The sequence below is a fragment of the Thermobia domestica genome, chromosome 3 (assembly GCF_964235325.1).
Source record: "Thermobia domestica chromosome 3, izTheDome1.hap1.1, whole genome shotgun sequence".
Classification (NCBI taxonomy): Eukaryota; Metazoa; Arthropoda; class Insecta; order Zygentoma; family Lepismatidae; genus Thermobia; species Thermobia domestica.
The window spans coordinates 222,870,546-222,885,932 of NC_137456.1; the positions used below are offsets into that span (position 1 = coordinate 222,870,546).

Here is a 15,387-nt window from a genome sequence, read left to right on the forward strand (position 1 = left end):
TGGGTGTCCTATCTTCTATATTCATTTACTACAATATTCATATACTTTATATTCATATTCACATTAATATTCATATTATATTCATATCATCATTCTTTTCATTCACTACGACGCTATATTTTACAAACACCCTGTTTCCTCTATTTACGCCCAGCCTATATACACATTTCATCATAACACTTTAAAATCTATAGTCACTACAAACATTTCCCATTCCGATCACCGCACGACAACCTCACTCGAACTCAAGACTCTTTCACCACACACACAATACTATGTAATACTCGGTAGCTTTATTAAGAAGAAAGAAAAAAATCCTACGTATGTTCACTGAAAATAGAATTATCTGCGATAATGTTTAATGTTTATGAAATTCTGCAGCAACAATGAACTTCTGCAGCCACGAAGAAAAAATGAACATTTATTATAATTTCAAAGCGAAGAACTAGCATCATATCGCCCGACTTCTGTTAAAAATTTACGTATTGTTTATTTACTTAAATATTTCGATTTCTAGACTAGGCAGAATGTTGAAATTTTCAGAATATATTAATTTTGGGTCACTTGACCTAACTGTACATTCATATGGGCTGTGAATTATACCTTCTAGGTTTTATTTCGGAAAGAAAGGTCAATTTCATGAAAACTAAATCACTAAGCACCTCGACAGAAGAATGGCGGTTAGTACTGACTTTTGACACTAGGGCTAGCGACGATATAATCAACCCTTGAACAACTGAATGTGACCTTGTACACGGAATTATTATACTACATTACGTTCACTTTTAAATATTGTGTATGAGTTCACTTAATGACGGAATAATAAAAAAATTATCGCATAGTAAATACTACACTGTCCATATTTAATTATCTCACACACTCTTTCATCACTTAACTATCACAATTACTACTACTAGAACATGTTTCTACATTACGAACACATACATGCCACATTCATACTACACACTACATTAATACATGTTATACTAATAAATATACACAGAAAACATTCATATTTTACCATGTTAAATCGGCTCGAAAGGAAAAGGAAAGAAATGAACAGGGCCAACTGGCCCTTATATTTACTAAATCACATTCTTTACTCAACCTGTTTAATCGATGCCCTGAGGGGACATATCGAAGTATGAACTAACAATAGGACCCCTGCCCTGAAGGGGCAGGAACCCGGAACAAACTAAATGTTTAACTCATCCCGCTGGAAGCCGTACTCCCAATTTGGGAGTCAGATAGGAGCTCTTACTGTCAATTTACACGTGCATTATGATTACTATCGTAACTACAACAATATTAAATACCGCCATGTATGTAATTAGAAAAAAAATCACTCGCTACCTACATAAACAGATCTATAGATGGACAGGTCTAACGTAACTAGAAAAGGAATAATTTTAAGGATAAAGTATTTTAAGGGGAAAACACCACTTTCCGAAACTATTTGTGGATCCCTAAGAACAACTCGCGAAATGATGCACTTCACAAAACCAGTCCACTACTAACTATATCTGCTCAACATGGCGTTACTAAATTATGCTTCCTATTTTTGCTTTTTAGTCCAGTTTTACTATGAAGTTTAATAGTTTATGGCTCCTCAAGACTTCCAGTGATTTTTAGACGTTAATAAGTCCCAATATTACCTTTATTTGCAGCTTTTCTCACTCCTTTTCGACCTTTTAAGCCAGACGATCAGAATCTAGTGTCTTCAGTAACACTTCCCGGCATGGAATGGAATAATTGCGCCCTAATATCATAGCGTTGGTTTATCATCCAATCAAAACAAAGCATTTTTGGCGGTGGGGCTTTGAAACGAATAAAATTTGGTAAAATCTGGATTAAACTAGATTTTAGAAGGACCTAGGTATCTAAAAGAGAGGTGAAGGGTGGTCCTGAAAATTCTGTCGAATTTTAGATTGGTTATTTAATCTGAAAAGTTCCGTCCAATGATGGACCTATGTTTTCAGATAGCACTGACACCGTAAGAATTGTAATAATCCATTTACACATCTATATACAAGACTTATAACTAATTTAAAATATAAATAAAGATATTGATTCCCAAAACTATAATTCCTAATGAATTTTTTACAGTTTTCCACGTTAATTTGAAATAGAATAACGAACAAAATTACGAATTATATGAACAGCCAGAAATTTTTTGTTAAACATCAAGTACAGTCGGTGCAAAAAAATTTCGGGCACCCTCCTATTAAGAACATAATCTCATTAGACTGTAATGGCATATTACAAACTAGTAAGTCTGACATAAAAAAATATAAAACAATTTGTATTCGTTTCATTTGGGAAGCACGACTAAATTTTGGAAGACCGTTACTGTAGGTACGGATCTTCCCCAGACATTTTGTGTTGTAACATAGATTAATAATTATAAAACTATTATTTTCGGTAAAGAAAATAAAAGCTGCACCCCAAAAGGTGACTTTGCCCCTCCGCTTGCCCCCCTTCCCTAGGAAATTAACACTGGTGTCGTTCCTGCTTTCACGACACCTTGTTGAGATGAGATAGCCTTACCTCTTATTTGCCCAGCAGTGAATTATAGAACCAGATAAATGTTAAGCTTGAATGCAGGATTGAATAATTCCACATTTTAAAGGAGCTCTGATTAACTTACTCTCGAAGTGATAAAAATGAATAAAGCTCAAGCTTATTACTTGAAAAAGAACAAAGCTCCAATTACGCACACTTTTTCCATTGGTTTCTCTCTTCTCGAGCTTTCTTTCCTGAAATTACTAATCGAAGTTACTCGTAGTTTGACACTTGAATTTAAAAAAAATAGTGAAGGAACATACAAGAATGTGATACTTGGAAAGTCAACATAAAGGAATTGACGTGTGCTATATATTGGCACGGTATTGGGGCAATGATAGAAATAAGCCTCAAATTTAGAACGAAACTAAAGGGAAAAAAACTCAATTAATTATTTTAAATATAACTTTTATACATCTTTATATAGCACTATAATCATAAAATTTTTATACTTTCACATTTGTATTGGTAAAATACATGCTCTAAATTCGATTAAAAGAGAAACATATTTATCTTAAAACCCGTCAACGCCCAATGTCACAGGCGTCTTCTTCCTGGTACAGTACGTCAACTTCGAAACTTTTTTGTGTGGTGATGCAACATATATACTTAAGTAGCTGGTGCTACTGTGGTTCACTAGGATCCCCTGGTGGACGATTGGTGAACAAGAAGACGTCTTTAAAGTAGTGTCACCTGTAGGTGGCACTGGGCGTTGACGGGTTAAGTGTATGGACAACCAGGTTGACACTTTGTAGCAGAATCTCTTAAACTGTATTCCACAGAAAAAAGTGAATCTGTTAGATTGAATGTTAGTTCAGAATAAAATAAAATTTAAATCAGTTACGTATCATACGTTGTAGTTGAGGACATGATAGCTCAGTGATACAGCGCTTAACTCTCGAGCGTTGGGTCCCTAGTTCGATCCCCAGCCAAGTAAGTTTGTGGTGGACAAAATCATGTCTGTGGGTTTTCTCGGGTACTCAAGTTTCCTCTCACATTCCCATTCCACCAATTCTTCCATCATCATTCACGCAACTTCATCATCCGTTTTCCTTAGCCTAAAGGGCATAATCGGAAGACGTTAAACTGAAAGATTTCGTTTTCGTTTTTTTTACATACACTGTAGATAAGACACTCAAATTTGGAAATTGTCTATGCAAATTTCTTTCACTTTCCCTCAGATTCTTCAATTAATAAAAAATAATGAAAGAAACTAATAAGGACGAGTATTTTTTTATATTAATATTATTATGAAATTATGATAATTTAAAATATATTTTAAATATAGAAATACGCTGTTATTAACATACAATATGTTCAATATATGTAGGGTAGACCATGATCTTGAAACTTCCTGTAGCTTTAAACCAATAGATAAAATATATAAAATTTGCAGGATACAAATATTGCCAGTTCGACATACTCCTCAACACCACCAGATCAGTGTTGTCAACCTAACTAAAAGTTGCTTTTCAATTCTTATTACGTTAGATTATTTGGAATGTCAGGTCTATAATAATAATAATAATAATAATAATAATAATAATAATAATAATAATAATAATAATAATAATAATAATAATAATAATAATAATAATAATAATAATAATAATAATAATAATAATAATTTTTATTGTCGTTAAGCTATACATAGCAATAGACACCGTCAAAATGTGATACAATATTCATACGTAAGTATAAATAAATAATGATCTATAACTAAATTAATGATGAAATGACATTACAAAATAAATTACAATAACAATATACATTTTAAATACAAGCTCAACACGAGATTACAAAATACGTTACACTTCTATTGAACAATTAAAATACTCCTGTAAAGAATAAAAGGGCGTTGCGACTAACCAATTATATAACTTACTTTTAAATCTATCTATATGTTCATCTTTTAGTGTTGCAGGCAACTTGTTATACAATTTTATTCCAATTGTCTCATAACTATTTAATGATTTGGACAGTTGTTGATATGGGACATTTATGAATTTACTGCTTCTAGTACTATACGAGTGGATGTCTTCCCTGAGTTGTAAATTTTGGTGATTACTTTTTATATAGAGGAGTACTGTGTAAATGGATTGATTATTGTCATAATTTTAAGATTCATAAACAAAGGTCTGCAATGAGCTAATTTGTCTACGTTTGAAATAATTCTGATGGCCTTTTTCTGTATTAAAAGAATGCTATTTACATGATAATTGTTACCCCAAAATAATATACCATACAAAATTATACTCTGAAAAAAAGCAAAGTAAGCCGATCTGACATGGTTATCAGGAACATGATTTTTTAGTAGTTTTAGCAGATATATTACTCTTGAGAGTCTTCCAGAAATATAATTAATATGCTGTTCCCACGATAACTTGTTGTCAATATATATATCTAGGAACTTCACACATGTTGAGTTATTCTCAGCAGGCACTTCTTTTAGACTAAAAGTCATATGTTCAGTTTTATTCTCGTTAGGTAAAAAACCATTAGCCTTAAACCAAATCACAACCTGATCCCATGTATTTTCAGTTATAGAATTAAGTTTACTAAGATCAGGACTAGTATTTAGGAAGGTCGTATCGTCAGCATATAGTATAGAGTAAGCAGATAAAAAGTAAGGTAGATCATTTATCATTAGTAAAAATAGAAGTGGCCCAAGTACTGAACCTTGGGGTACTCCGTATTTAACTGATGCAATACCAGATTTATTGTTATTTACAAAAACAATTTGTTTACGGTTTTCTGAGTAAGACTTGAATAATCTAAAACTTAAACCCTTGATACCGTAGTACTCTAATTTTTTAAGGAGAATTGTGTGTTCAACACAATCAAAGGCTTTGCTTAAATCACAAAATGTTACCTGAACAAAATCCTTGTTTTCAAAGCCTCTAATAACCTTCTTTACCAACAACCTCTTATATGTTAAACAAAAACACGCAACAGCCCGCTTATTGTTCAGTGTTGGAAGCTAAGAAGGATCAATATTAACAGACCAAAACCATATTCCACGAAAAAAATTAAATGTCGACTACAAGCATGCAATTTGTGTTATTATTCAGTTCAAAATCTTTTATCGCCGCGAGTTCTGTCAAGAAGTTTGAAGCTTAAAATATAGAAAACGATAATCATATCTGTTGTCCTGTATGGTAGCGAAACAGATCACTTACTCTGAGGGAAGAACATAGACTGAAAGTATTTGAGAACAAGATCCTGAAATGAATATTCGGACCCAAGAGGAACGAAAATGGAGAATGACAGAAACTTCATAACGAAGAATTACATAATTTATACCGTTAACCAAACATTATTAAGGTTATCAAGTATAGGAAGTTCTGGTGGGCAGGTCATGTAGCCAGGATGGAAGAAAGTAGGCTCGCTTTCAAAGTTTTAACTGGAAGTCCAGTCAGAAGACGACCATTAGGAGGACCTAGGAGCAGAAGGGAGGACAATATTAAGATGGATCTCGCAGAAATAGGGATACAAGGTAGAAACTGGTTCCAACTGGCTAAGAACAGAACTCAATGGAGAGTTTTTGTTAACGCAGCATTGAACTTCCGGGTTCCATAGGCCATAGAGTTAGGTAGTTAGTTGGAAGCTAGGAATACTGTAACACCCATGAAGGTCCCAGGTAAAAGTAATAACGCAAATGAGATGGATGAGGCATTGCTCATCCACAGTACCTTCGTGTCGAATATTATAATCGTGATGTGAGGCATTTCGAATAAATAAGAAAGTTTTTACAATGGATTGAAAACTTGACATTTTTCAAAAGGTTTCGAATAAAGTGATTAGATAATTCCTACATTCAATCATGTATTTTATTTTCAATACACGTAAGAAGAAAAAAATAATAATACCATTTACAGCAATTTGGTATCTGAAACCGTTCCGGAGATATGATAAACATTGGTGAAGTTCGCAACACTGTTAAAGATCATGTACTTGAGAGAACTTGCTGTAATAAAAATTACAAAGAAACTATTGCTGTAATGTCGAAGAAACAAATAAGAGGGACACCTATCTTAAAAATTTCCCACTAATCCGCCATTTTAAGCAGTACGGCCATCTTTGTCCATATCATAGTGTATGGTATAGAAACGGTACACGGATTTTCACCTTTATTATTATGAAAGTTTCTATACAGTTTATACACTGGATTATAAATGACTAATGTTTGTAATAATCCTTTCTTCTATAAGTTGGACTTCCTTCTCATAGCAGCACGCAGGTTTAGGGTTGTTAGATACGAACGACCCTGCCCGATGCAGCTGGGTCTGAAGGAACTCTTGCCCGAAGCACCACTGACAAAGGTAAAGTCAGGGAGTCTCTCCCGCCCAGAACAGCTTGGAGAGATAGGCAGGATAGGAACAGTTGGTGAATGATGCCTTCTGCCTGGTCCTCTTCTATAGAGAGGCCTATGCGTCCTCTTCTATAGAGTGTCTATGGAGGGGTGAAACGGTCCTCTTCGGGACTCTTCATGTCCTTTTCGTATTTTTTCGTGCCCTTCTCGTACTTCATCGAAAAAAGTATCCGTCGGCTACTTGGTGGTGCTAATGCTGAAGCATGTAGTATTGTTTGTTAATATAAGAGGGTATTGCAATATTCTCCATACAACTATCTGCTGAACGATTTGAGATATTAATTTACTGCAAACGACATTATAATTTTTGTGTCTTTCTAAAACTGTCTACATGGTTAGATGTGATACTTATGTAAGCACTTTCTTTTAAGAAAGAAAAACCTTTTGACGAAAGTCAAATTTTCAATTCCTTGTAACCTTGATTATTATTTATTCAAAATTTATCATATCACGATTGTACAGGGCTGTCGAGGTAAAACCGGAAAATGAAACGCAAGTACGAAAACCCTTATAACTGAGAAAATAATGATTTATTTTCTGCACAACGTGGCACAAAACTGTAAGGCATTTGTTCAGAAAGAAATCTACTCGATGTAACCGCCGTCAGCTTGTACAACTCGCTCAAGTCTGCCTCGGAACCGGCTACACGTACGTTTTACCTCCTCCTTGTCCATGTTGGTCATCACCTCCGTGATACGGCCTCGCAGTACGTCTTTCGTGTTGTGGGGCTGTGCGTTGACCTTTTCTGCGACGGCGCCCCAAAAGTAATAATCAAGGGGGTTGCAGTCTGGGCTAAACGGTGGCCAAACATCGGGTGACCAGTGGTAGGGCACATTGGTATTGTGTCAATCAATGTACCCTGCTGATATTTATGTGGTTCAAAATTTCAGATTTTTTAAAAATCTTTTAGTTTAAAAGTTACAAAGGGATTTCAAGATAAATAGTCAATCATGTCTCAAAGAGAAAAGAGCAGGGTCGTCCGTAGAACATTTTAATTAATAAAAGTGGTCCCCACTTGTAAAAATGTTTCAGAAACGCTGCCCTACGGAAAGTAACAGAATACTTCTGAATGGTTATTTGTTGAATTTGAATGAATACAGTCCTCCAATTGGCAGTTATTAACATTTAAGATTTACGCTCAAATCTCAGTTATTTCAAGCGAAAGGCAGTGAATTCTTATTTTGCAGAAATAAGTTAGCTCTAATGCACTCACTACGGCAAGTGTGCTGTCGCGAACATGTTCATAAGTATAAGTGGTATTCTAGAAAATCTTGCTAAATATGTTAAGTACATAAAAGGACAATTGTTTCTCTACTTTTAAATGTAATGTATATTTTTCACGAATTTTGGCAGTAGTGCTCTTATATGTGACGTATTTTGTAGTATTGAAATGAACAATCATTATTATCACACAATATCATATACTAAAAGTATTATTGTTGTTATTTCAGAAACAGTGAGTGTAGTGCATAAACCGAAGAGAAGGGCGTATTTGCTTAAAAGAAAAGCTTTAACAACGGGTTTCTTTGATGCGGGGAAAAAAGATGGAGAGAAGGATAAAGGTAAGTGTGATTACTAATTACGTTTATATTTCATACGGTTAGCCTAAGAAGACTCGAGAATATAATGATGGCTCTGGTGGAACATTAGAACCAACAGAAAGAGAGTTGACCGAAGTGAGATAAATATTAGTTTCTAGCAAATAAAGATAGAATGAGTGCAGATCAAGATCATTATGAATTATAAATAGCTTCTCAATTTATAGCATGCTATTTATTTTCTGTTTTTCTTCCGCTCCTTTCGACAAATTCAACTTCCTTATTAGGTATGTGTAAAATATCTAAGGAAGAAAAAACTTTGTACTAAAAACCGACGTAGTACAGCAGGCAGCACTCCTAAATATATTTTGTGATTTGAAAATTATTTGCTCAATGTTTTCTTCAAATTGCCTTTTCTGGTTTTTTTTCCACTCGTAAACAAGGAATTTTGGATTCTAATCTTTAAGTCGCCCTTGTCTATGGACATGCCACTACTTCCATCGACAAATACCGGACATACCTTTAAACATGGGATTCTGGCCAATTTTCCTACCGAAAATTTCCCCTTAGCTCTAATTACCAATATTTCAGTAAACTATAATCATGTTCGTTGTTAATGAAATTTTGTTAGTAATTAAGTAAGATCAAAAAATCAAAATGAATGTTAAGGTAACGTCATCAGCTGACTCCTGAAAAGAAATCCTAATCGTAAAATAATTCTAATTTGAGATTTCAATGGATTTACACGTTACGTAACACCTACTTTGAAAACTTTAAAATAAATAAATAAATAAAAGGATATCCTTCCAGGCATATACGAGGGGGTTGGATAAGTTTCTCGTCTCGCAGTGAAAACATGACGTCAGTACACAGTTATACCATTTTACTCAACGTAGTTGCCTTGTAGGTTATCCGATGATAAAAATATTTTGTCTTGTGCTGCAAACCATACCTCTGCAGTTGCTATGATGTCATTAGTTTTTCTAAATTTAGTTCCGTTCAGATCTGTTCATTCCTTTCGTCCCGATGTATGTATTTTTCAACCCAGGCCCGTAGCCAGCCCAAAAATGTAGGGGGTCCGGTAGAAGTTAGGGAGAACGATTCAACTATATTATAGTTCATTTGCAAGCCTACCATAAAAATTTAGAGGGCTAGTAAAAATTTAGGGAGGCGGCCCCCGTAAACACTCCATGGATACATATTTCCAGTGGCCTGCTTCTAGCAGCCATACCGTTCAATGTATACAGACTAACATTTAAATTCAAGTTAAGATTCTCCAGGGAAAGATTGTCAATTTTCTTTTTACTCCACATAATAAGGATAGCTTAATGGGGAAGGGGTGAAAATTAAAAGAAAATGCTACGTACTTGTACACTCATGTCCAAAATGATTGTCGCATATCTATAACTGTCTTCTTGTAAGAGTATAATTTGATAATGATTTTGCAGGGTACTTTTAATACTGATAGTATGTGTATAATCGGTAAATGTGTATTTGTGGTAAATTTCATAGGAAAAGATTTATAAATACGAAAACTAGAATGAGTAAAACAAAATGTTGCTAAATGGAGAAGAAAGTTTCGTTTTCGTTTTATTGTTCTTATTTACTACTCCTTTGCCACATACATGACTTGGCCGATTATACACATACTAACATTATAAGAAATACTGGACGAATTCGTTATCAAATTATATTCCTACAACAACATGTTTATAGACGTGCGACAATAATTTTGGACATGAGTGTACGTAAATGGTTTTACAGCTCCCTCATGCTTATATGCTTAACGTATTTGCTTTCGGAGCGGGAGACCCGGACTGGATTCCCAGTGGAAACTCATATGATTCGGACTACACTTTAAATTGCATCCATGTCTCACGTAACCTCGGTGCTGAAAAAGGATAATTTATAAATCAACCTGCTAAGCATTCAGAAACAGCTCTAACGATTTTGTTTATAGTCCTCTATTTTATAAGTCCATATTTCGTAAATAACATTATTATATACTATATACATATTTCCAGGCAAAATTCAGAAGACACTTTACTTTTAGATAATGTTCGTTTAGAACGATTTACTTTAAATCAGTAGGAGTGTTTTGTTCATATTTTAACGAAACAATATGGAATAAATAATTTCTTTTTTTAAAAAAAAATGCATGAAGAATAATAATCGTGGAATGAGTTTTAAGATAATATTCTCAAACACAACCCAGGCATTTTTGTTCATATTTAATTAAAACCCTATATTAAACATGAGATTTTTCTTCAGAAAATACACAAAGTGTTGGTTACTGTCAGAAGTATTTTTTTTTATAACTTTTTAAAGAACTACCGTCTCCTTTAGCCTAAGCGGCATAAACGTGGGACGTAAAACTCAAAGATTTCATTTTTTAAAGAACTATTCAAGCAATCTTGTACATATTTCACAAATAAATTTAATTAAAAAGCTTACAATATACCATGCTATTTTCCCTTTTTAAAAGAAAAGTAACCGTGAGTTCAGTTTTTCTTTTTCTTTTCATTTCTATTTTTTTAAAAATATTCTATCCAAATAGTAATGAAGAGTCTAGCAATGTAAAGAACTACTCCTCGACATATCAACTGATTTACCATTGCCATGACCTGTATATGACTAGGGTTCTTTTTAAAATTCTATTGGCCTATTTGTTTCTATGTAGAGAGATCTACAGGCCACATAGGGTATTTTTTTCTAGGTATAATCTTAAAACATCGTTCTGATATGATTCTCCAGGGTGGTTCCTAAAATATTAACTCTATGGCCTCAATGCAGTGTTCACAAAAACTTTTCATTTCCTTCTGTTCTTACCCAACGGGATCTAATTTCTAGTTTGTACTGTATTCCTATTTCTGCAAGATTCATACGAAATCCTCGTTATGAAGTCTCCGTCGTTTCCCATCCCCGTTCCTCTGGAATCAGAATATTCATCTCAGGATTTTATTCTAAAATACTTTCAATCTGCGTTCTTCCCTTAAACTAAGCGACCATGTTTCGCAACCATTTTTTTCCTATACAAGAAAAAGAATGATTCACTAGATACTGAAAATGAGAAACGACTCTAATGATTACGGATATATTTTATAAAGGAACATTTAGATAACAATAAGTGTTGTCCATGTCTCGTCTTGTTTTCTGCAGTAAATTTCTGAACAAAATTTATGCTCTTGTTTTTTTTTTTTTCTTTTTTTTTTTTGTTAATTTCATTTAGAAGGTACCGATATCCGAATCCCACCAGGTCATGAGAGATCCACAGAACGTTTTACATTACAACGTTTAAACCACATTAATTGGAGTTCATTATGTAATAACTTGCGAATCTTTAAACGTTGGTAAATGCTCTTTATTATATTGGAACAATTATTTAATCAATTTATGCTTTTTATACTTTGAATCATGTAACGCTTAAATAGTGTTTCAAATCTGAGAATTTTGGGGATTAGTGTTGCCTACGAAACTAGTGTTGATGAAGAATTACACTTCTCGTCTCGTAAACGATTCGAAAATTGTCATGTTTCTCTTCTCGTCTCGATTCTCATCTCTTTTTCCAAGACAAGGCGAGACATTTCTTGAACACTCGTAAAAAAACACTGGTAACAACACTAAAACATGTGAAAAATCTTTTTTTTTTTTTTAACAAAATTTTAGAGTGGATACTTTACTGGCGTACTTGTGTTTTTCCAATAATTTTCTCCAGAATATTTGTAATGATTTTCTTGATATCATGTGAATAAATGTTTCTTTATTAACCGAAAAATCCGTTGTTTGCTGAAGAACTTAAAAAAAAAAAACTCTCCTGCTAATACAATATGTTTTCTTCGGAATGTTTTCTAAACACGAATTTAATATTTTGTTCACATTTCATCCGTAAACATTTCAGTTCTACATGCAGATTGCAGATTTGAATCGAACGCTTAGTTGGACGGTTGTCAAACTCTACAAATTTGACGTGTCATAGCTGATTCAAATTTATGTGTCAAATTTGACGTCTTGAATGTGATTCATATTTGAAATGTCAATTTTAATTGACATTTGAATTATCTTTAGGAGGTCAAATTTAATAGGAATTTTGAAATTTAGGGGACAAAACGTTGAATTTTGAACAAGAAGTAAAAATGTAGTAACTTATGCCCCAGACAGCAGGAGATTAGCACGGTCTATAAAGTGAGAAAAGCAATTTTATGATATTGGATTTAAAAGTATGTCTTCTTTAGCATTCAAAGGCTTGTATATGTAACAGGTATATACAGATAGTACCAATCCTATTGTGACGTCCAGATGTTAATTGACATAAACTTGAAAAAAAAATCCAGGCGTGAAATTTGCTATGTTAAATGAAACTAAAACAATTGTAGCTTACATATTAGCTTCATTCAAGTTTAACTCAAATTAAAAACGCAAAATTCGATGTGTCAAGTGTAAATCAATATAAAATTAAACTTAACCTAAGGTAACGTGCTATCTGAGGCATTTGCAGCTAGTAAAAAAAAATATATATATATATATGTAAATACGAATATTCATGCAGTTCAGGCGCGCTCCCAGAAATTTTTGTTCGAAAGGGTCCAAAGTTATGCGGTCCAATACTACAAGAGACTACCTCTAGGTAGTATCGAACCAATGTTATTATGTGCCCGAAAAAATGCTAATTGTTAAGGACTGTCGCCTATATTCTCAAAAACAATGACAGAGCTATGTTGTTTTTATAAGAAAAGAGAGAGTGCAGATAAGGTGTAGTATCAAATCATTTTTCGCTAAACAAGTAGTTTTATTAGAAAAGTGTACAAATGTCAAGTTACGAAGTGTTTTTGGAGGTCCGCACCCAATAAACTACCCTGATATAGCTCCATTTCTTTGCTAGGCATGATGAACTGCGACTAAAATATGAGAAGAAATATTTTAGTTGGAACCCAGGACACAAGAATTGAAACTAAAAAGAATGAATCTTTTTTTCAAAGAGCAGACAAATTATCCAAGATACATGTAAGCTTGAGTTTTCTTCAAACACGCAGCGACCCACGCGGCAATCCACGCACTAGAGAAATAATGAAGCCGGCTTCTCCTACGTCCTTGGCTTCCTTCTCCTATTCTACTGGCGCCATCATTTTTGTTTTTCTTCCCTTAGGAATGGTTCTATTTACCTGCACTGGTCTTAAATGCTTGCAACTATACAGTATGCATGGCTTTTAAATCCTTTAATTAGTGGAAGAAAATAAGCAGACAATTTATATTTTATTTCAATATATTTTATTTCCTGATGGTAAATGTGACATTTGGATCATTCTTGAACACAGGCTTTCCTTCTGCCCTCTGTTGGTAGTTACATAAGTTCATTTTTTGACGAAGACTATTAAAATTGGCGACAATTAACTTGTCCTACTTCCCGCCAAAGCACTTGGTTCTTAAACTTTGTACTTTTTTTTTTTTTTTTTTTTAAACTATGAAACACGTGTAGGCATATTAATCCAATAAACTTCTTAATTCTGTTGTCACGCAGGTGACGTGGATTGACAACCAGCCAATACAATTAACCGTTGTCGTCGGATGGAATATTTGAATGCTCATATGTTACGTATGTGATGAAGATTTAAAAACGACCAACAAGTCTCTACATAACAATAACGTAAAAACAGTGTGTAACGGAAAGTTATATCTTTTAGGTAACTAGTGAGCCAAGTTAGATGTTGTGAATCATAACTGCACCAATAATTTCATTTGGAGTGCACTTATTCTCGGATAATAGTTTAAAGTTTTGTTGAGAGCAAAGGAGCCAAGGGGCCCGGGCTCCCCAAAACTTATGTGGCCCCCTATTGTATTTGGCATAATTTGAGAGCAATTTGTCTTAAAATCTTCATATCTGAATTCCCTCCCCCCAAATTTAAAGAGAAATCGGTGCCCTTGGTTGAGAGTACATTAGCTCTATGATGTCTGATAATTTCATTTGGAGTGCATTTAATCCATGTCTGGTAGTTCAATCTAGAGATCACTAACTCTTTCTCTGATAGTTTATTTGGAGTACATTAACACTACCGGTATACCTGATAGTTCCATTTAGAGTACTTTACTCCATGTTTGACAGTTTCATTAGAGGGCATTAGTTCCATGTTTGGTAATTCTGTTCAGATAGTGTTAATTTCACATCTCATTTCGTGTAACATACACAATCATCATCACCATCAATATAGGTATTGGCAGATCATTTGCTATAACTGAGAAGCTTCCATGATTCGCGGTTTTCAACTAACCTTTTCGCCTTCATGTACGATTTTTCTATTTTGCTGGCCCCGCGTAGCGTAGTCGCTAACGCTCACGCCTCCGGTGCGAGCGGTCCCGTGTTCGTTTCCAGGTGGGGCAACTCGGGCGAAAAAGTGTAAAACGCTTTTTCAGGTCAGCTACCCTGAATGAGGTTTTCCTGGGTTTTCCTCATTCCCACCAGGCAAATGCCGGGGTGGTACTTAACTTACAGGTCCCAGGCCGCTTCCTTCCTTCCTCAATCCTTTCTTCCCTTTCCCCGGATCGTGTGCTCGCCGAGGGACGTCATCCCTCAAAACGTGACGGGCTAAATGACCTTAGATGCCGAAAGCCCAGAAATCTAAATCCTAAATCCCTTTTCTATTTTGATACCGTCCATCAATTGCAGAGTCCTTCGCCCTCTCCCTTTTTCTTCCTGAATCCATACCCTTTAGTACATAATCTTCGCACTTACAGTAGTTCCATGTTACATTGCATTAACAACCTATCTCGAATTCTGAGTGCCGGATAAATGAATGCAAAATAATGAAATAGGGAATAACATTAAAATATGTATATAAGAGAAAGAAAGATAAAAAACAAAGAGAAAAGAAAGATAAGAAGAACCAAGGATTGGGAATAGAAAAAAGGAAGACACGCTTTAAT

The 15,387-nt window shown here is 34.3% G+C and overlaps 1 protein-coding gene across 1 annotated transcript in view; it reads left to right on the forward strand.

The window, feature by feature from the left end:
- The window catches only part of LOC145680973 (uncharacterized), a 233,127-nt gene that overhangs the window by 103,499 nt on the left and 114,241 nt on the right, over nucleotides 1-15,387 (forward strand). The window contains exon 3 of the mRNA XM_081752191.1: nucleotides 8,386-8,496. Coding sequence (XP_081608317.1) covers nucleotides 8,386-8,496 — 111 coding nt within the window. The remainder of the gene's footprint in view (nucleotides 1-8,385; nucleotides 8,497-15,387) is intronic.